The 23725-nt window shown below is 32.8% G+C and overlaps 2 protein-coding genes across 3 annotated transcripts; both read left to right on the top strand.

The window, feature by feature from the left end:
* Positions 1 to 441: 441 nt before the first annotated feature.
* On the top strand, positions 442 to 2894 carry LOC149393965 (uncharacterized). Its single transcript, XM_089617615.1, has 2 exons — positions 442 to 1214; positions 2629 to 2894. The coding sequence occupies exons 1-2, from the start codon at positions 524 to 526 to the stop codon at positions 2889 to 2891; spliced, it is 954 nt and encodes a 317-aa protein (XP_089473741.1). The 5' UTR covers positions 442 to 523; the 3' UTR covers positions 2892 to 2894.
* Positions 2895 to 6605: 3711 nt separating this feature from the next.
* Positions 6606 to 21236, top strand: LOC149393964 (uncharacterized). Of its 2 annotated transcripts, none has more exons than XM_089617614.1 (4): positions 6606 to 6691; positions 18617 to 18856; positions 19200 to 19549; positions 20427 to 21236. In XM_089617614.1, exons 1-4 carry the CDS (start codon positions 6637 to 6639, stop codon positions 21039 to 21041), a joined length of 1260 nt encoding a protein of 419 aa, XP_089473740.1. In that variant the 5' UTR covers positions 6606 to 6636; the 3' UTR covers positions 21042 to 21236. The 2 variants fall into 2 exon arrangements, with proteins under 2 accessions (XP_089473740.1, XP_089473739.1); XM_089617613.1 differs by having other exon boundaries at positions 18617 to 18877.
* Positions 21237 to 23725: the final 2489 nt, after the last annotated feature.

The following is a 23725-nucleotide window of genomic DNA, read 5'->3' as shown; positions in this document are numbered from 1 at the left end:
ACAGAAATTTTTTCAAAAATACAGTTCAACACACAGTGACAAAGATGTCTCAACATATCTCGGAGTATGTTGAAAGACATATTACCAAAAAAACTCACTACAAAATAAGCCAACAACACACATAATATATATATATATATATATATATATATATATATATATATATATATATATATATATATATATTAGGGGCAATTAGATCAGTAGTCCAATAGCTCATCAAAATACATTAAAGTTCTATGAGGCTTCTAGATGTTAAATATATCAACTTTTGATTCTTCTTAGAAACTTTATAGCTTCGAATTTGAAGCAGAAGTAAGCAATATAAAACCTTTTTTTATTCCCAGTTTATTCTTCAGAAACCTGAACAAAAGAAAAAGTTAAAGGTAGTGGCAAATATATATATATATATATATATATATATATATATATATGTATGTATATATATATATATGTATGTATGTTCATAGCAACCCAAACTTTTATTCAAACTTGTACACTTACCTAAGTTTCAAAAAACGAAATGGGCGAGATTGAGAGTATTTCAAATGATGATGATGCCGGGCATTCCAGCTCCAACATCCCCAAAGATAATATGTCCGAAGACTCCAGCTCCAACAAACCCAAAGATATTCTGTCCCAATACTACAGAGATAAACTGTTTAAAAACGTGATGCAAAACAACTGGAAAGAAGTTGTCGAGGCCTACGAGAAAAACCCCGACGCCCACAAGTGGAAGCTGACCAAAAGCGAGGACACGGCTTTGCACATTGCGATCTCAAATGAAAAAACAACGTCATTTGCCCTCAAAATGCTCAGCGCGCTTAAAGAGCGCGAAAAGAAGGAGGACGTGCTTAAAGAGGGCGAAAAGAAGGACGAGCGCGAAAAGAAGGAGGACGTGCTTAAAGAGCGCGAAAAGAAGGACGACGTGCTGAAGAGCGTGCTGAACGCAAAAGGGAATAGTCCGCTCCACATCGCCGCCATGTTCGGGAACCTTGAGGTCTGCAAGAAAATCATGGAGTATTTCGCCACAGGGAATCACGCCACTCTTCGAAATTTCAATGGAGAGACTCCGGTCTTCTTGGCGGCGTCTCACGGGATGGAAGAGGTTTTCTGGTACCTCTACGAAAAAATCGACTTCGCTAAGGAGCCCCTGACAAGAACTAGTGACGGCGACACGGCTCTTCACGTTGCCATCTCCGGCGAATATTTTGGTACAATCCAACGTTTTATTTTTGGTGTTTTCTTTTATGGTTTCGCTAAATACGTTAAATGTGATGTAGTTTAACTGGTAGAAAAAGTATCCATTGGATTTTAGTTTTTTCATCATAAAAAGAATATTGTGGGTATTTTTGATTATTTACTTTAATGTCTAATAACCAAATTGCCGTTTGAAACTAACGTTAAATAGAGCCAACATCTCAAATTTTCTTTTTTAATAGTCCTACAAAAGGATCGAAATTTGAAAGTGGGGTAAATATGAAATATATATATATATATATATATATATATATGTTTTAGTGTATATATATATATATATATATATATATATATATATTGAACTAAAACCTTTTTTTTTGTAATTCTCTAAGGAGCGAGTAAGAAAAAAAATATTAAAAAGGGGTAAATATGAAATATATATAACTTTAAGGTAAATTCGTAAATATAAAAGGGGCGTGTAAGAAAAAAAAATAGGAGGGGCAAATATGAAAAAAGTTATATAATTTTGGGCTAAACATACAAAATATTAGGATAAAAATTTAATTTTTTTAAAATTTAGAGGTAAAATTTGAACTAAATTTTCTTCTTTTTTTTTAATTCTCTAAGGAGCGTGTAAGAAAAAAAATAGTAAAGAGGGGTAAATATGAAATATATATATATATATATATATATATATATATATATGAAATATATATAACTTTAAGGTAAAGTCGTAAATTTAAAAGGGGCGTGTAAGAAAAAAAAATCAAGAGGGGCAAATATGAAAAAAGTTATATAATTTTGGGCTAAACATACAAAATATTAGGATAAAAATTTAGAGGTAAAATTTAATTTTTAGAAGTTCAGTAACTTTAAGGTATAGTTGTAAATTTAAAAAGGGTGTGTAAGAACAAAAATATTCAGGAGGGGCAAATATGAAAAGTTATATAATTTTGGGCTAGACATATAAAATATTAGGATAAAAATTTAATTTTTTTTAATTTAGAGGTAATAATTAATTTTTAAAAGTTCAGTAACTTTAAGGTAAAGTTATAAATTTAAAAAGGGCGTGTAAGAATAAAATATTCAGGAGGGGCAAACATGAAAAAAGTTATATAATTTTGGGCTAAACATACAAAATAAAAGGATAGAAATTTAATTTTTTTTTATAAATTTAGTGATAAAAATTTAATTTTTAAAAGTTCAGGAGAGACATCGACTCACTTGGGGCATAAGCTATCTCCGCCCTTGGGAGTGAGAGTATTATTATAAAGTAAAAACAATTTAATACGAAAATAATAATATATTAGTTATTAATTAAAGTTCCGTGAGATTTTAACTATTTTTCTAGACACGTAATTTAAAATAATTATTTCTTATAATTTCTCTTTACCTTACTGCAAATTAAGTAGATAAAATGTTTTGCAGGCATGGCAATGGATATAATTAATAAGCAGAAGAATGAGAAGGACAAACAAACGATGGTTGACGCCAAGAATACGGATGGTTTGACTCCACTTCATACTCTCGCCAGCAAATCGAATGCTTTCAAGAGCAGCACTCCACTTGGAATGTTTGAAAGCTTCATATACTACTGTACGGAAATTATACAACAGATTTCCCAATTATTTACTATATGGTGTTATGGTTTACTTCAGATTAAAGGATCCTATCTAAAATTTCATGTTTAAAATTTCTGCCAAAGTTTTAATGAATAAACATCTAACTCGGTATAGCAATTCAGGATTAATTATATTATGCCAAAAACAAGAAGCATTCTTTCAAACATAGCTATATAATCATAATTAATTATCTCAAAAATATATATTTTAGTCTTGTTTAATAAGTTTATTATTTTTATAATGTTATCTTTACAAACTCATCAATTATTAAGTGACCTTTATTATTCAAAAGATATAATGAAAAAAATATTCCCACTTTCCAATATATAATGACAAAGTTATTTTAAGTGATTTAGTAGTGCACAAATCTGTCCTGGAATTTTTCGAAGAAAATACATATTTTCCTGAATATGTAGTCCTAAGAATTTTTATATTACACTTTGACCTGACCAATAAGTTCTTTTTTTTTTTTCATTTATAATCCTGGTATTAAGTTAGATTATTTATTTGCTTGTAATGTTTTTATTTTATTTTATTTCAAATGCATTTAACATCTTCAAATTATATGATATTTGTAGAATTTCTTCTCGTGTGAGGCATCCCTCATTGTATGTGTGCTAATGAAATTTTGTGATAAATTGTAGGTGCATCTGTGCCCAAAGCTGACAAATCATTTAACCGCAAAAAATACTCTGGCGGATCACAACGAGACACAGATTTAGGTTATCCAAGAATCTATAAGACGTGCATGGACTTTGTGAAAATGTTGCCAGGTATCACTTAACTACCCATATCCACGTAAATTTATACTCCAGAACATCTTGTAACTAATAACGTTGTTCACAGTCAACGTAAAAAAGAACCGTAAAATTTGGGGACTGTGCTGGACTGACGAAGAAAATCAATCATCATCTGGTAAGCTTCTATTATTAATGATTAATAGACAAATCTTCTGTTATATTCATCATTAAAGTTTAGATTAAGTAAAATAAAGGGTATTCAATATGAAAGATATCTCCTTTAAAAAAAATTATGAAAGATATCTACATCTCTCTGCTGAGCTAACCAGCTTGTTGATAACTAATTCAGTTTCAGTTATTAAAAATCGTCGTTTAGCTACAGACAATTACAACTGAAACTAATAAATTTGTAAAATAGTCATAGTTCATCTAAAATTAACGAAATACCTCAAGTTTTTTTTTTTTTTTTTTTTGAAGTATCAGATGTACGTATTTTTTATCCGTGTATATATTTTATATATATACACAAGCAAATATTTTATCTACTCAAGTATACAGTATATAAACACGAGTAAATATTTATATCTACAATGTCCATATTTTATAGGAAGTGTTAATTTTTTGTTCTTTTGGTAAAAAAATAAAAATAAAATAACTTAACTATCCATATCCACGTAAATTTATACCCCAGAACATCTTGTAACTAATAACGTTGTTCACAGTCAACGTCAACAAGAACCGTAAAATTTGGGGACTGTGCTGGACTGACGAAGAAAATCAATCATCATCTGGTAAGCTTCTATTATTAATGATTAATAGACAAATCTTCTGTTATATTCATCATTAAAGTTTAAATTAAGTAAAATAAAGGGTATTCAATATGAAAGATATCTCCCTTAAAAAAAATTATGAAAGATATCTACATTCCTCTGCTGAGCTAACCTGCTTGTTGATAACTAATTCAGTTTCAGTTATTAAAAATCGTCTTTTAGCTACAGAAAATTACAACTGAAACTAATAAATTTGTAAAATAGTCATAGTTCATCTAAAATTAACGAAATACCTCAAGTTTTTTTTTTTATGTATCAGATGTACATATTTTTTATCCGTGTATATATTTTATATACACAAGCAAATATTTTATCTACTCATGTATATAGTTTATAAGCATGAGTAAATATTTATATCTACAATGTCCATATTTTATAGGAAGTGTTAATTTTTTGTTCTTTTGCTAAAAAAAAAAATTTAACTTGCGTCTTTTCATAAATAATATAAAAATTTTGGCTAATTTTCTAATAAATTTGTTTGGTAGGGTTTTCTTTATTTTTCTTGTACTACTTCGTGCTTGAAGAGTTGGTTTATTAACAAAAATAAATCCAAGATTACAAACAGGCCCGGCCTTACTAGTAGGCCACTAAAGCCACCGCTTAAGGCCTCAATTGTTTAAAAAATAATAAGCCCGAAAAAGGCCCATTTTGAAAAGCCTCTCTAATCCATCATTTGACAAAATGGCCTCATATATTATCTGCCAATTTTATTTTTGTTTATTTATTTTATCACATTAATATTTAAAGTTTTTATTTCTTTTTGTATGTGGTACCTCTTCTCTCTCTCATAATTTTTGTTGTGCTTATTTATTGCTCTCTCTCTCTCTCCTCGCTTATTTACTGCTCTCGCTCTCTCTCTCAAAACATCTTTCCTTTCTATAAAAAAAAATATACATATTTTCTTCCCATAAAACAACTACTTTTGTTTTGCTGTACGTGCTCTAATTTTTTTTTTAATTAATAGTGCCTTATATTTACTCATTTTTTTTATTAGAACAAAGTTCTTTTTTTTTTTCAACTTTAACAAACTTTCTAAATTTCTATTCTTCCATTCCAATGTGTGAATGCTATTTTCTTTTATACGAAAACTGAGGCTTGTATCCTATGCTATTTTTTTGTGTACATGAAAATTGAGACTTGTATCCTATTATTATTCCATATTGTTTGATCCTATCATTTATATAGCCAATATCCTTATTCATTAATAATCACGTCACAAGTTTTATGACATACAACTTTTTTTTTATAATTGTTATTATTTATTTATTATAATGATCAGCTTAACTGTTTAATAAAACAATGCACTAATAGTCTATTTTTTAATCTTTATTTAGTGTTTTAATGGTTAAAATATAATTTGATTAGTTTCTTTTATAATATAATAAGATATTTTAATTAAAAAATATGTTTATACGGTTTAGGTGTTAAATAATAATAAATGGAGTAAAATGTTACGAAATCAATATATTATAGACCAAAACTATGCCCAAAAAAAATTTGTGACCAAAATGCTACAATGATGTAAAATTATGGACTATTTTGCTAGAAGAAAATTAAGGCCTAATTATTGATTTTCGCTTAAGGCATCACTATGTCTAAGGCCGGCCCTGATTACAAAGTTGGCAAGTCCTTAACACTTTCTCTTTTCTCTCAAATTGTTCTTATTCCTTTTTCCCTTTTTTATTCATCCCTTTCACTTACCCAGTATTTCTTTTCTTTATTGTTACAATCTCACCGTGTTTAAACACAACACCCAAGTATATATATACAAAAGAAAGAAAATCAAAATATATTGTAGGGTCCATTAATGGGGGAGCCAGGAAATATTGTAATTTGGGGACAGATATGAAAGAAGAAAAAAAATTGGGGGAGAAAATTTTAAAACAATCATATAAATTTGGACTAAAAATATAAAAATGGATAAAGTTTTTAAGCTGGTAAAAATTATAATTTCAAAAGTTCTGGAAGATCATTTGACCCCGACTAGGCCCACTCACTTTAAGGCCACCATTTCACATTATCAAATAAATAAATTACTATTTATTTATAACTGGTAATGAAAGAATAATCATTTGTTTCTAAATAATAGTTTTTCTAACTTTTCATTCTCAAGGACAAACAAAAATACATATGATCATTTTTCTCCGCTTTGAAATTGCATGTATAATAAGAGCCTTTTTACCTTTTCTAAGCCAAATGTTCGATTCAGATGGAGAACGTTTATTTCCTCCCAATTATGTGACAATGGTTCTGCTCTTCAAGTTTCTGATGAAATGCCTTCTTATAGTCCTCGGAGTAGGTAAGTAGTCTATGCTTACTTTATTTATTTTTGTTTTGTGTACTTTGTTGATTGACATTTCTTGAATGGCTAATTTACCATTGAGATTCAATCAAAGATAAAATTATATGTGATAGACTCAGGGATGGAGCTAGACTTTAAACTTAGAGGGGCTAAAGTGAATTTGTTTTAGGCATTCTATAAAAATTTAGGGTAAAACTAAGAGAGAAAATGTTTAATTTGGGTAAATACTATATAAAAGAAAAATTGAGTGGAGTCTTAAGCCCCTGCCGGACCTTAGGTAGCTCCGAACGTCCCTGGATAGAACCATGTTTCTAGTCCAATCCAAATCGGGGTTTTTTTTCTTCTTTGAATCAGTTACCATTAATTTATTTTGTAGTAATCTTGTGGCTCTATGTTTTTTTTTTTCGACATTAATCATCTGTAACTTTTATATTTTTTAAAGTAATTGTGTGATTTAATCAACAATTCTTTTTTCGGAAGAAACTATATTTAATAGCTTAATGACTAACCTGAACTAAATTATAGTTTAATTATTCAAATATTGAGGATATATAACTCTATTCTTGCATATGTCTCATAAATTATGGTGCATGCGCTTTGTATTAGTTTGAATTATTATTTTAATTACTAAATAGTTAGGCTAGAATCGTAGAAGATATAAAGTGGCCATGTGCCTTGCACTAACTGTATTAAGAAAAATACCATGCTTTCCTGTTTTTCAACAATACTGTGTGATCTGAGCAATGACTTTTTCTCTTAAATGTAACAAGCCTACTGAAATTAAGTAACATGTGCAATCGTAACGAAAACTATTTCATGCGGGATCTGCGAAAATCGCTTTATTTAATAAGAATATTGTGAGAACGTAATAGTTCCGAAATAATAAATTAACACACAAAATGGTTACCCAATTTGACTAATGATGTCTATGTTTGGGGGCAATTATCCGGTGAAAAACAAATTACTATGATAAAGAAGTACAATATGGATTTCAACTCAAAGACTCTCTCGCTAGCAAATTTAATCTACGTCTATATGCACAACTGCAGCTTAGATTTCCTCTAAGTCCGAGATCCCATGTTTTTCATAGCATATCTCTCCCGAGAGACTTATACAAACATATTTCTCCTTCTTGAAAAAATAATAAACCAAACTTCTGCTTCTAACACACTCAAGCACCCATAATAGAAGAAAGCTTAGCAGAGGAACAATACAGACTAGAGAGAGAGAGAGAGAGAGAGAGAGAGAGAGAGAGAGAGAGAGAGAGAGAGTAAGTAAAACAAGTCATTCTATACTCTTTATAACTCAACAAAATTTCTCTAAATGATAAAATATGAGTCTGAGCTTTTAAGGCCGTGTGTGGCACCTAATATATAGCTCTCTAGGTCTCAGAAAACTCCTTAAAATTGCATTTTCCACTAGTTGAAACTTATAATGAGATTAGGAGAGGCGGACTAAAATCATCACAGAGATTGTCTCGAACAATTATTGTAACATTATTTTTGTGGAATAAGCCCAACAAGCTCATTATGAACTCTTACCTTCTATTTTTTATTTCTTAAATAATGTCCATTAATCCAGCCAGTAAATATGTAGCAATAATATCTCCCTTTAATTTGGAGATTAAGGAAAAACATACAAAGCTAAGTGCCACATCGAGTGAGAGCGGCACCACGACGAGTGAGGAGTTAGCAATCCTTGAAGAACACAATTTTTGGCAAGAAGCTCCATAGCAACGTCAATGACAAATAGGTGGAATGGTCCCTTGGCCACATTAATAGAACTTGGTGGTGGTTGAGGAGAAGCGCAACGGTGATTAAGGGAAGACCATCTTGAACAATGGTGGAGAATGTCAACGATTGCTGGCTATGTAGCATTGGTGATGAGACATCATCGACAAAGATGGTGAAGAAAATCTCCGAGCTATAGAATTTGGGCCTAGTCACGACTTTCAGATGAGTGCGAGAATCAGGATGTTGTCGATCTTCGACTCTTTAAACATTCTCGACACCTATTGGATTAAATCACTCCCCTAAGGGTTAATTACGGTTCTCATGTATTGTTAACACGAACGATTGTTTCGATACTTCTTTAACATATAATATGTTTACAAACGCGGAATTGAAGAATGCACAAACAATCGCTAATCTTTAATGTAAACAATAATTAACAGGATATTCAAAATAATTCAACAACAACAGATCTAATATTTGGGCAGTCACAATCAACACAATACCATAAGAGGATTTCGGATTACACACCTTTTGGCTCAGCCACAGATCCTCCACGCTCCTAGATTTCTGGATCTTTCTAGTGATCTTCAGATATATCAACTGCTCCTTGCTCCATTGATATTTGGATCTTCACGGTCTCGGATTCCTTGGCTGCTCCTTGCTCTTGGATCATCGATTTCTCGGTTGCTCAGGCTGATCGATACATAGTCTTCCAAGATGTAATATATGGAAAGATAGAGATCAAGGTGTAGACCGATCTTTACTCACTAATAGAATGAACGAGATGTTTGAACTATACTCTCGTTTCTAGGATTATAATTTGAGAAATTCCGGGGTGAGGGAAAGAGAAAAATTTGACCACAACCAAAGTGGGGTATGCCGATTTTTTCTACTCTGATTAGAGTTGGAATTTCTTTTCTTTTTTCCTTCCACATCTCCCTCCTATTTGTAGTGTTTTCATATAATCAATTCTCTAACCAAATTTCATATTTTTTGGAAGCATTTTTTTAGGGATACAATATTTAAGGTTGAGATCTTTCCCCTAATAGCCATTAGATCAAGATCTCAAACCCTTAAATCACTCCTAGCCCTCATATCAAAATCCAGATTTGGTAGTTATCTTATTTTTCTCAATGAAAATAGGAGACGAATATTTAGTATATTCGTCTAAAAGTTTTTCATTAAATCTAAGCAATTAGATCATAACTACTAATCATTATTTTTGTCTCATCCATCAGATCAATATCTTTGGATTTAATTAGTTCCCTTAATTTTCTCCTTGAGAATAGAAAACAAATAAAGAGATAATCCAAGAATAAAATTGCCCTCACTTGGCCGCCTAGCCCATATGGCCATGGACCTTGGGATTTTTTATATTCAGCTTGCTAAAAGCCCAATAAGAAAATCAGTTAAATAATTACTTCAACCATGAATAATTATTTACACTTTAGTAAATTCGTCAAATAATATTTTACGAATTATAAACATTTTTACGGTTATTATAAACATTTTTACGAGTATCTTTATCCATGTTATCATAGCTACCTTGGGGATTACGGACCTAGTAACTAAAGCTCCTATGATTCCGAAAAAACACACGAAATCTATTTTCTCTTATTCATTCGATTAGTTTATCTGAGATTGCACTCTTCTTGTTACTAAAATTATATTTTACTTGATGTTTATGAGCGTCCATTGATATAATCATACATGATATCAATCCACCATGTTCAACCTATAACGAGAAGGGTTAGTTATTATTGTTATACCATTCTCACTACATATACGCCATAAGGACCGCTGCTTCCCCAGGCAAAGATTTTTTCATACGTATTTTACTATGAAAGTGTCGACAATCTATCGTTTCTGGAATCAACACATAGGTGAGTGAACATTGACCCTCTTTCAGGAGGATTATATTATGTATATGTGAATCACATTCCACTCATATCATATCCCGAGTTCCTAAGACATAAGTATTTAGGCGTATGTGTAGCCATGAACAAATGAGTCAAAGAACTCGGTAATACAACTTAGAAGTCTGTGACTTATACTTCAGGATTTAGATCATTTTCATATGACCATCAATCAACCTAGATTTGTGCATCATAGCGGTTACTTAAACAAGCATCCAATCTAGATTTGTCCCCGTCGTATACAGACCAACTGTATAAAATGCTCACACTAAGTGATCAGCCTTTCACTAGTGTTCCACATATGTGATTTTCAATCCTGCTACCGAAGTTTAAATTAATCACCAATCATGTTTTCCCCCATCGACGGAACTTGGATGCCCAACATGTAATTCAATTTTAATACAGAGGCTATGGATGATAATTGTTATTGATTCTAACTAGAAAACAACTCACTAATCAATAATGATAATAAAGTAAACTTTCTATTATACTTACTAGTCAGTCTTCATCATTTTATTCTCTTCCATGGGCAATATTCCTAACAATCTCTCACTTTCACCAGAGAAGTTAAGGTTGTTTCTTTATATCATCAATGCTTAATTATCGTGCAACATATAGCTTAGATTTTTTACTAAGGTTGAGCCCAACTCGTGGTTTTACTAGTCGTTTTCATATTAAATATACACAGGACTAAGGATTTACTATATTTTAATAACCTAGTATCTCACTATTTCCAGAAATCTTAGTGTTCAAAACTTATTATTTCTCAAAAATTGACTCTTGTCTAAGATTTGATTAGCAGTCCTTTCAATGACAACGTATAGCCTCATCCATTAAGCGGATATCTTATATCAATAATTATAGTTGAGACAAAATGGAACGAGCTTATCGTTTCTAAACTTTTAAGTTGTAGAAACTGCTAGGTCAGTCAATTTACTTGTGTCATAATTTAGTCAACCATTAAATGGTAACAACTTTATTTATGATACATAATTAGGATTTACACATATCGATCATTTCCAAAATTTCGATTCTTGTTAAACCTTTTGCATAATTATACTTGATTTATTCGGCACTTTGATCAACTTTTTATATTTGAAAAATTTTAGCAGAATAACTACCTTGATCCATGTCATAAGTTTTTCAGAACATTATCCGATATGGACTATTCATCTTCTTAATTGAAGATCCTGATGTTCTAGTTTGTGGTATCAGAGAGAAGAACAACATCGTTGTCAACATCTTTTCTCAAGGGTTAAATCCTTTCTTTACCATACAACTTGTAAAGCTCGAACATATTCATATGTTTATTTATAGATTGTTCTATTTCAATTAAGCCAATTCCTTAAATGTAGATCTACTAAAATCGGGTTTATGAATTTTGCTAGTTAGTTTGGTTTTTGTGATAATTCACGACCAAGTCTTTCTATTCGGAGAAAGATCTTGTTGATAATAGTGGCAAGGTTCCAGTTAAGGATGCTCACACTTGCTTATTGACAATAGTGGTAAGGTTCCAATGAATAAGGATGCTCTCAATCGGTCATTGAATATAGTGGCAAGGTTCATGTTTAAGGATGCTCACACTCACTCAATCCACGCAACACTAACTTGATTTTGTGTCTATTACGCCCTACTCGCACAAATCAAAGTCGGCGTTTAACGTAATAAATATTTAGACGCAATCATTGCTCTAAATAGTTCTTAGATTTAATTATAAAGTTACATTCAACATTTTTTAAGAAAGTTTTGCTACGAGTGGGGATTGAAATCACGCTAGGCTATGCTAGGAACCACAAGTTACATTCAACATAAAAAAATAAAGAGAGCAATAAATACTAACTAAATTTCTAACAGAGATTTATTACTTAGAAAATATAAATTGTGCTTTTTGATAACTTATGAATGAACACTCAATTTCTTCATATTCTATATCATTTGTTTTAGGGAAAACATTCATGCATATCATAATATCATAAAGCATTCAATAATACTAAATAAGGCAAATATTTAATGACACAACCATGTGGTCAAAAATAATGAAATAAATATTAAAGAAATATAAGATTCATAATATCTGAAATAGCCATAAAATGGCTACAATCTAGAAAAATTGGATTATTATTCTGGTACATCACGATGTTCATAAATAAAATTTAATCCAATAGACGAAAGTAATAAAACTATCAGGACATTATATCTTCAACTGGAGCATGATCTTTTCTACAATTCGAGCTTGAATCCGACATTGTTTAGCAAGTTTCTCGACTCTATCGAGCTATATCAAATCTACTCTACAACACAAAAGATGAATGCTCATGAATAATCATCCTAAAAAAAAGTTTAGGATATCTTTAATCATGAATTTTAAGGTATCATACCAGCATTCTACTTGTTGTTCTCAAACTTAGTCAAGTACAAACGACAACCCCTTTTCCAATGAACATCAGTGCTCCAATGGTGAAATTTACCAACACTATCACGCTTCTTCTCTTTCCATTTTCCATTCTTCTTGAATTTTTTTTTTCCTTCTTGGCAAGAGCTTTTACCTTTGAAGTATTAGAATGTGCTTTAGAACCTTTGTCAACATAGTTAGCCGACCCCTTGTTCTTCCCATGTCGAGAAATAGACTCGAATATTTGTAATTCATTCAACAGTTGAGAAAGTCCATAACTCAACTTATTCAAGATATAGTTGGATGTGAACGGTATGAAATCACTCCACAAAGAGTTCAGTATGATTCCCACTTGAGTATCATCATCCATATGTGCCACATGGAGTTTAGCTTCGGTAAAGCAGTTAGTCATTTTTATGACATGATCCCTTATCGGAGTCCCCGCCATCATCCTAGTACTGGTGCACTTATGGGTGTGTTCTATGCGCACTTGCTTGCTTTGCATCCCAAACATTTCTTGCAACGAGTCAAGGATCTCCACAACACTTTTCTTCCCTTCCATCTTTGTTCACAACGCATCAGATATGCTTGCGAGCATGTAGGCTATGACCTTGTTATTGGTCATAACCCACTTGTCATAATCGTCTCTCAAGTTCTTAGAGGCATTAGGACCAGAAAAGTTAGGTCAATCTTTAGTGAGAACAAAGCGGATGCTTTCACTCACTAGCATAATATTTAGGTTCAACTTCCATTTAGGAAAGTTATTACTTATGAGAACGTCTTTTGACAATATGCCCATAATAGGGTTTGGCATGATCCCTGAATAAATAAACATGTACTAAATTAACAAATTAAAAATAATTAACTATCGAAAAGATTTAGGAAATAAAAACATAATGCACGCGGGTACGAGATAAAATATTAATGCTAAAAGAACTTAGTTTTTATGTTCCTTGGTAATTCCACCAATATTGGCCCCCTGCATCCTTACAAGTACATAGCAAGTTGCGCTTAGCCAAAACTGAAAACTATTTCAAATGAATGAGTAATTATCGTTCATGTATTTTTCATAACTATGCTCACTAACTACCAGTTTTTAGAAATTGTGGCCACATGCAACAATTAAATCATCCATGCATGAGTCGACCCAACATTTTGCCATATATAAGGACTTAACCCGAATGTGCTAACAGACGTTATTCAGGAACGGAATACATCCTCTTTTGCCTATTGTCAGAGACCCAATCTTGATATTGGAATCAAGAAATCCCTTCCGTACAGAACGTCGGATCATAGCATGCACTTAGCAAAGCTGCTGACACGAGGCGATCTTTTATCTTCACGATGTTGGTATCAATGTAGGAGGCCTAGCTTTGACTCAATATACTTTTAGTATATCAATTTTCCTAGCATTAACCGTTAATCTAGGGAATCACTTTTAGATTTACTACTCTTTATTATAAACTTATTAGAAGTGATTTTAAACTATCCATTAAAATCCAATTTTAATTTAACTTATATATTAAATTTTGTGACTTACTAGCCTTCAGACCCTAAAACTTCCCTTCACAAACAAGCTTCCAGTAGGGAAGGAAGGAAACACTAGTCCTCTTAAATACATTCTCAGCTTAACCACTAATCGATCTTTTGACAAAAATTGCCTGATCCGTTCCACTTCTTCATTGAAACTTAATTATAATTAATCATTTAAATGTTTTACATGAATAAAACCATTGCATAATAATAAACCCCGAAATGCAATTCAAGTTTAAATAAATCAAACAAGGCAAGCATAATCAATCCAAACGCATTAATATTAAATAAATAATAATCAAGCTATGATTTTTTTTTATAAAGAATATTCATTTATTATTTTGAAAAATATTTAAAAATAAAATAAAATTTGAAAAAACTTAGGCCAAAATCCCTTTCACCTTATTTTAATTTAAAAATCTATAGTTTATTTTGAAAAATAATAAAGCCCATAATAGAGTATTGGGCACATATAATTTGTCCCACGGTGTTAGGCCCAATACTATTGGCCCATAAAATAAAATAAAATTTCATAGAAAAGTAATTGAATTTTAAATCTTTGTGTAGTATGCCCAATGGGCGCACGTTCCTGCAAAGCTCGACCGGCGGCAGATAATTTGGACCGAGTGCACATCACATCTCCTATTAAGTGTGAGCCTTAAGCACACTTTAATTTAAAAAAAAATATATTTTTAAGCATAAAAATGCTTGCTAGCCGAATCAATTTCAGAAATACCTGCTTTTCAACAGCTAATTTCAAAATACCCATTTTTCAAGTTTAATTGCTTTAAACAACATTTCGGTAGTAAACAAAATAAAATATTATAAATATGGTTATAACACTGAATGTAGGATTCAGTTATAACATCAACTATATTCTTTGATGTTACAAAATATTTAGTAAACAACGTATTTTATATATTTTAAAAACAAGATTTCCTTTAAAATAGGATTTACAAAAACAAATTTATTTGTTACCCTTTAAAGTAGGAGTTGCAACCATAAAACAAATCTCAAAAAATCTTTCAATCAATAAACGATCAAACTAAATAAAATATTCTCATAAGCAATTATAGAATATCATGAACATAGTCCATATTTCATCAAACCGATCAATCTAGCTTTTAGAACGAATCAAAAAATATTACAAACACGCTCTTGAATCAGTTTAGCTTTGAATAAAAACGACGATCAAGCATATCTTATATGTTGATAAACATTTTAAAAATGAAAACTATGATTCTTGAGTCAAACGGTAAACTAAAAGAATGTAATTTGAGCTCTGATAGCAGTTGTTGGGTTAAATCACACCCCTAAGGGTTAGTTATGGTTCTCATGTACTAAACACGAACGATCGTTTCAATACTTCTTATTGGGTAACCAATCTCTTAACCCTAAAATATATTTACAAATGCAGAATAGAAGAATTTACAAACAATCGCTAATCTTTAATGTAAACAATAATTACCAGGGTACTCAAAATAATTCAACAATAACAGATCTAATATTTGGGCAATCACAATCAACACAATATCATAAGAGGATTTCGGATTACATACATTTTGGCTCAGCTACAGATCCTCCACGTTCCTAGCTTTTTGGATCTCTTTGCTACTTCCGCCAGGCTTCCAATGATCTTCATATCTCCCAGCTGCTCATTGCTCCTTGAATCTTTGGATCTTCACACTCTCGGATTCCTCGGTTGTTCCTATTACTCGGATCGTCGATTCCTCAGTTGCTCGGGCTGATAGATATTGTAATCTTGCAAGATGAATCTATGGAGGGATAGAGATCAAGGTATGGCCAACTCTTTACTCACTAATAGAACGGACCTGATGTTCGAACTATTCTCTCGTTTCTAGGATTGGAACTTGGAGAAATTTCGGGGTGAGGCAAAGATAAATTTTTTTACCACAACCAGAGGGAGGGTGTACTGATTTTTTTCTACTCTATTAGATTTGGAATTTCTTTTCTATTTTCCTTCAACATCTCCCTCCTATTTTAGTGTTTCGAAATAATCAAATGTCTAACCGAATTCCTTATTTTAGTTAAGTATTTATTTGGGAATAAGATATTTAAGGTTGAGATCTTTCCTCTAAGCCGTTAGATCAAGATCTCAATCCCTTAAATCACTCCTAGCCCTTAGATTTAAATCTAGATTTTGTGGTTACCATATTTTTCTCCATTAAAATAGAAAAAAAAATATTTAGGATATTCTTCTTGAAGATTTTTCGTTAAATCTAAGCAATTAAATCAAAACTACTAATTATTCTTTCTCTCTCATCCATAAGATATTTTGGATTTAATTAATTACCTTACTTTTTTCTCCATGAGAATAGGAAACAAATAAATGAGATAATCTAATTAGTTACCTCGATGAAGATCTCCAAAGCAGAGAGGGTAGTTCAAGGCTAAGGTCAGCGTGAATTGACCAAAACAGAAAAGTGATTAACCTAATTTCAACCATGGGATAGTTTTTATTATGTTAACACCAAATCCCTCGCAAATCTGCTATTCTCGCAATACCAAATATATGAGAATACCTATCATAATCTTTAAACTGGAAACAAGATATTTCCAGTTTTATTCGCGGGGAGGAAAGTGATTTTAGTGACACGGATCTTGAACTACTTCTTGCAGCTTGTCTTGAACAACTTTAATAAAATTGTTTTGCCAAACTAAACCATGCCACAGAGGATCCAACAAGATCAATTATCATATGACCATCAATCGACCTAGATTTGTGCATCGTAACGGTTAATTAAGCGAACATCTAATCTAGATTTGTTATGGTTGTAAACATACCAACTGTATAGAATGCTCCCACTAAGTGATCAGTCTTTCACCAGTGTTCCACATATGTGATTTTCAATCCAGCTACCCAAGTTTAGATTAATCACGGACCATGGTTTAGCTCACCACCCGAACTTAGAGGCCAAACATGTAATTCAATTTAATACGGAGGCTATGAATGATAGTTGTTATTGAATCTAACTAGAAAACAACTCACTAATCAATAATTCTAATAAAGTAAACTATATATCATATCCAATAATCATTCTTCATTTTATTATCTTTCGTGGACAATATTCTTAACAATACCGTGTTGAGATTTTGAATTTATCCTTATATTTTTCCTTAAATCATCACAAAGCTTATAGTACCACGGCTTGATGTGACCTCTTATTCCACAATAGTGACAAATCCAAATCTTAAGCACAGCTTTTTGTGAGCTATGAATGTAATGTTGTTTTGGACTTTAACAATTCTCCATGGTATGCCAAACTTTTGTGTCCACCGGTAACTTGAGCATCCTTACATTCTTTTTTCATATTGTTCTCAACATGGTGCTTATCTTCTAGCCTTTTATTTCATCAAGCTCGGCTCTAATAGATGCATTGGTTGTGAGTCGTCATTATTTTTCTTTGTCAACCTTGTAAAATCGTTCATTGATCAGCTTATGATTTAATTGCACAATATCAGTCTATTTACCAAATAATATTCTGTAGGCCTAAGTGACAAATTCTTAAGTAATTTATTCTTATCGCCGTCATTTATTTCAAGATCTTAACAATTGTTGCAAGAATTGCCACTTACATTTTCTAAGGCACTCTATTGAGGCACAAGTTTTGGAGTTGCTTATCTCATGGTAAATGCTCTGAAATTGATAGTCTTTTCCTATCATCAAGGTCTTCGTCACTCTAAGTCGTTTTGTAAGCTTTTATCTTCTTCTTCTTTAGGGTGTTAGCACCCTCGACTGAAATATAGGTCTAGGTCTTGTAAATTAATGGGAAGATTGTGAGAAAGTAATAGATTAAGCAACACGAGTTGTTCTTTACTCTCATCAACTCAACAAAACTTCTCTGAATAATAAAAATATGAGTGTGTGAGCTTCTAAGGCCGTGTATAGCTTTAGGTCTTGAAAACTCGTTTGAATCATAATTCTACACGTTTAAATTTCGAATAAGATTAGGAGTTAATTAGGCCAAAATGGCTGACACATTGTTTCAAACAGTACATATGTAAAAAATTCGTAGACATTAAAACTTATATTAACATTTTTTTATATTTCTCAACAATTATTGTTCCCAACTCAACAATTATTGTTCCCAACTCAACTAATCAATTCATCAAATTCTAAAATGTTTAATAGTTTAAGGGCCCTTACTTAATTTTTTTTTATTTATATATATTTATATATTGATTTTTTTAGCCTTGTCATAAAAATATGCATAAAAAATTAGTTATGCGCATTAACTGCAAATTCCCATGCGAATATGAACGGAACTCACTAAATATGCAAATTTCTTATAGTTAAATATGCAAATAAATGGTATGGCCTTTGCAGGGATTAGGAGTGTAAGAGCAGTGGAAGAAAAGAAAAGAGTACACATCCAAGTTAGTCGTCTGTTGGAAGAAATGGTAGAGTACACTGAATCGTACAAATATTACGGTAACACTGGAGGTACTCCACAGGACAGAAATCAGGAAGATATTTCTACCAAAAGTATTCTATATATGGACTTCTCTGTTGAGGAAGGTCCTAAGGACATCCAAAAATCAACTACCGATTCACAAAAAGAACCAGGTAAAAAGAAAAATAAAAAAGGTAACTATAACTATTATTATTATTATTACAAAAAATTAGAAAAATAGCCCACTTAAACGTTTGATATTGCTAAATAGCCAATGTTTGGTAAATATTAGGTAAATAACTATAAATGATGACATGGCTTAATATGACAGTGGTTATTTACTTAATATTTACGTTTGTAAATATATAAAATTGGCTATTTACCTAATATTTACCAAACATTGGCTATTTAGCAATTCTCAACGTTTAAGTTGGCTATTTTGCTAAATTACCCTTATTATTATTATTATTATCATCATCATTATTATTATCATTTATACCAATAATTTTCTGGAAGGTGGTGAAGAAAAGGTGATGAAAGCTAGAGATGAAACCCCAATGTTGATAGCGGCGAGAGAGGGAGTGGTTGAGATGGTGAAGTTGATATTGAAGAAGTTTCCGGTGGCGATTCAAGACGTGGATGCTGATGAGAAGAACGTTGTCTTGGTTGCCGTGGAGAGCCGGCAACCACATGTGTACCAGTTCTTGTTGGATTTGGACAACATTCCGAGGGACACGTTGTTCCGCCACGTGGACCGCGATGGAAACAGTGCGCTTCATATGGCCGCCACTCTGTGCCCTGAATTCCGGCCTTGGCTTATCTCTGGCAGCGCTCTCCAGATGCAGTGGGAAGTCAAATGGTATCAGGTATATAATGAAGTTATTTACTTACAATAGTTTTTTTTTTTTTTTGTGATTATTGCTAAATATAGTATTAAGATCGAAAAGAGATTTTAACACCTTCATGTCAGTTTACTAAATAATAAAATTATAAAAAATTAAAAATTTGAAAGTTCTATTACTAAAATCGGGAGAGAGAATTAATTTTCTTACAGTAATATACTTTCATGTACGTTTTCTTATTTCGTGATCGATTTGTCAAAAATTATATATGAAATATAAAATTTTGTGACCGAATTGTCACGAAATTGTGTATTTCGTTACCAATTTATCACAAAACTATGAAGGAGTTTTCGCATAACTCATTTAGTAATAGAACCGTTAAACTTTAAATTTTGATTGATTTTGATAAGCTGACATGAGTTTAGTAATATTTGCGTAAAATATGACGGAAGGTATTAATATACTTGGTATTTTTTTAATACCAAAATCAGGAATTGAGGATTACGAGCAACAATTAAAAATTGGCTCCATATCCAACGAGAAATCACAAAATGTTTATGGAAGTTAGCTACCAGAAAAATTAAACTACTATTTTTTTTATTCGCCATTTTTTTCTTCAAACACTCTTCGAACTTTGAAAACTTGACATTCTTGACTATTTTCCCCAACTTCCATCGATTGTTTAAACGTAATTTTTTGTGTGTGGCTCATGTGATCTTTATGTAAAGGTAAGTGGCCCGATTCATGTGCAAAATCACCCAGCCCACGACTTTCATAATTGAAACCTAAATGTAATTGATTACGCGATATTTGACATAACAATCTAGCAAATGGAGTCATCAATTGTGACTGTTCTATGATCAAAGGTCTAGTTAATTAAATCACAAAGTTTGAATGGCAGTTTGTGGATAATAGCATGGAAACACCAAATTACTTTCCGAGATGCAACAAGAACAAACAAAGTGCATCGAAAGTGTTCGTGAAGACCCATGAGAAATTGATGCAGAGCGGGAGCGAATGGCTGACAAAGACATCTGAGTCGTGCTCAGTCGTGGCCGCCCTCGTGGCCGCGGTTGCCTTCGCCACGTCATCAACCGTCCCAGGTGGCCTCCTCCAGGACAAGGGCACGCCTGTCCTAGACAACATGCCGGCCTTCCACGCCTTTGCCATAGCGTCCCTCTCGGCCCTATGCTTCTCCGTCACCGCACTTGTCTTCTTCCTCTCAATCCTAACCTCGCGCTACCGAGAGAAGGATTTTGCCCTAGACCTCCCGCTGAAGCTACTCCTCGGACTCACCTCGCTCTTCGTCTCCATTGCCTCGATGCTCGTCTCCTTCTGCGCCGGACACGTATTTATCCTTAACCGCGAGTTCCGAGCCGTGGCCTACCCGCTCTACGTAGCGCTTTGCCTCCCCGTCACATATTTTGCCTCAGCGCAACTCAACCTCTACTTTGACCTCATCATCTCCATCTTCATGAAAGTCCCTAAGCGCAGCTACGATGCCGTCATATACTAGCCAGATTTTCTCCCTACTTTCTATATTTTTCGTTTTATTTTATCGAAACTTTGTCCAGACAAAGGACTTAAAATTGGGTTGGGTGGAAGTGTTCACCACTAGAGCTACGCCATGTTTTCGTTTTCTCGTGTCCTATAAGACTATCTTTATTAACTTGTTTATTTCGTTTTATTTCGATTGCAATTGAAACTAAAAAATGCTAAAAAGTTAAGTTATATATCTTAAATATCAAGATTGAACTCATATTATTTAGTTTAAATGTCCTACAACTATACAAGAAAAGAAAAAAAAATTATTTGTCTTGTCACTCACCTAAACTAGATGAGTGTCTATCAGTGAAGGATTAGCTCCTCCAGTTCTAGTGGTCCCTCTGAGCTCGTTTCACCTCCCATATTATCAATGTAGAAAATTAGTTCGTACTTGTCTCATCTTCCAACTCGGTTTCACTTCAGCTCGTGTCAACACTAACTCGTCCTCAGTTCGAAGTCCGCACTCCGAACTGACCTCACCACCTTGGAATCAGCCGATTCCTTGGAACTCATCTCACTTGGAAAAGTGTTGCATTTATTTTTCATTCTATTTTCTATGTCTTGTTCTTTGTGTAATATTTATTATTCTCTATTTCCTATAAGTAGTTATTACACATATTTATTACACTGATCATGTATCTAGTCGAGTCTAATGTATTATGTATAAATAGGTGATACAATTTCATATCAAATAGAAGAAGAATATTTATCATATGGAAAATAACACATTTATACCCTGTGTTTTAGTGAAATGTCGAGTTCAACCCTCGGTTTTCAAAAATGTCGAGTTCATACCCTCTGTTTAACTAAAATGACGAAATTATACCATCTGTTTAACTAAAATAACGAAATTATACCCTGAAATAGACAATAGTGTCACGAATATTCTTTTTATTGACTTTTCATTGACGTTGACTATAATATTTATATATAAACACCAATTATCTTTATTCATTCGCGCCATATATGTCATTTATTTAAAAACTAAAAAATAAACAACAGTCTCTCAATCGTGAAGAACACAGAAAGTGGCAAAGGGGTACACATCGATAGTTGATAGTCATCAAAATCGCATATTCGAACAGAGAATCCAGGATTTAGAGTTACAATTCGAACACGGAATGAAGTCATATCTTAGGAGGTATGAGTTTTATTATTTAATTTCAATTTAAGGCTATTTTTATTTCAAAATTGAGAATTTGGAAGTTAGGGCACTGATTTAGATTTGATTTGGTTTTTTTTATATAAGAGTTATTATCAATGAAAGGGAGATTTGTGACGCTGTTATCATTTCAGGGTATAATTTCGTCATTTTAGTTAAACAGATGGTATAATTTCGTCATTTTAGTTAAACAGAGGGTATGAACTCGACATTTTTGAAAACCGAAGGTTAAACTCGGCATTTCACTAAAACACAGGGTATAAATGTGTTATTTTCCCTTGTTGTAATCAGTTTTACTTTGACCATTGTTTTAAGTTTGACTCTTTTGCTGATGTGTAAGCTAATGGTCCTATGTGTCTATAAATAGGCCATTATGCGTTAGTAATAGATTAGGTCTTAGAGTGAATAAGAGGGAAACCGAGTTTGAACAAAAAGAAAAGAGCGAGAGAGAGAGTTTGTGAGATTGGGATTATCTCAGGGTTAGATTTTCTTTCTTCCTCTTGTATTCTTTAGGAGTGATCTCGGATTGTGAGATTCACTGGGTTTGTTTGAGGGAAATACTCTGTTCTTGTTCAGTTTCATAGTGCACACGAGATCCGAGAGGGGAGCTCCGGGGAGTAGGTCGATTTGACCGAACCTCGTAAACAATTCTGCAGCGTTCTTGTGTGTGTGTGAATGTTCTTCGTCGTTTGAGTCTGTGATTGAAATAGAGAACATAACAGTGGTATCTGAGCTTCGGCGAATCAAGATTCAAAGACAACGAAGAACCAGATCTCTTCCTGATTCCAAATCCTGGCGTCAAAGGACGAACAAGATCCGCGAATCCTGGATTCGACGCAGAAGACAAAAGAAGACCCTGATTCGGTGCAGCAAGAAGAATCGAAGTCTCTGATCAATACTCGATCAGGTGGAGAAATCCAGCTCAGCTCAGTTTTTCGATCTTCCTCGAATATGAAGATCGACATCGATAAGTTCGACGGCAATGGAGATTACAGAATCTGGAGAAGGAAGATTCGTGCACTACTCGCCCAACAAAGGCTTCTCAAAGCCCTCGAAGATCCGATCAACTGGCCTGAAGGAACTACCGAAGATCAGAAAGAAGAAGTCCTCGAAACAGCCACAGGAACCATCATCTTCCATCTCTCCGACTCAGTCATTCGCAGAATTGATCAAGAAGATTCTCCAGCGAAGATTTGGAAGAAACTCGATGAACTCTTTCAAGTCAAGTCTTTGACCAACAAGATTTATTTGAAAGAAAGGTTGTTTGGCTATAAGATGGGCACTACAAAATCCCTAGAGGAAAATCTCGACGATTTCCTGAAGATGATGATCGAGCTGGCAAACTCCGGAGAAGGCGAAGCCATGAGCGATGAGAATCAGGCCATAATCATCCTCAACTATTTACCTGATGCTTACAAGGAAGTCAAAACAGCAATAAAGTATGGGCGAACCAAAATCACTCTTGAGGAGGTGGTATCTGCTCTCAGATCAAA

This window comes from Urtica dioica, chromosome 6 (assembly GCF_054948205.1).
Source record: "Urtica dioica subsp. dioica isolate 48M chromosome 6, U.dioica_male_clone48M_v1_H2, whole genome shotgun sequence".
Taxonomy (NCBI): domain Eukaryota; kingdom Viridiplantae; phylum Streptophyta; class Magnoliopsida; order Rosales; family Urticaceae; genus Urtica; species Urtica dioica.
The sequence above is the reverse complement of the archived record's forward strand: the minus strand, read 5'-3'. Positions and strand labels throughout refer to the sequence as shown.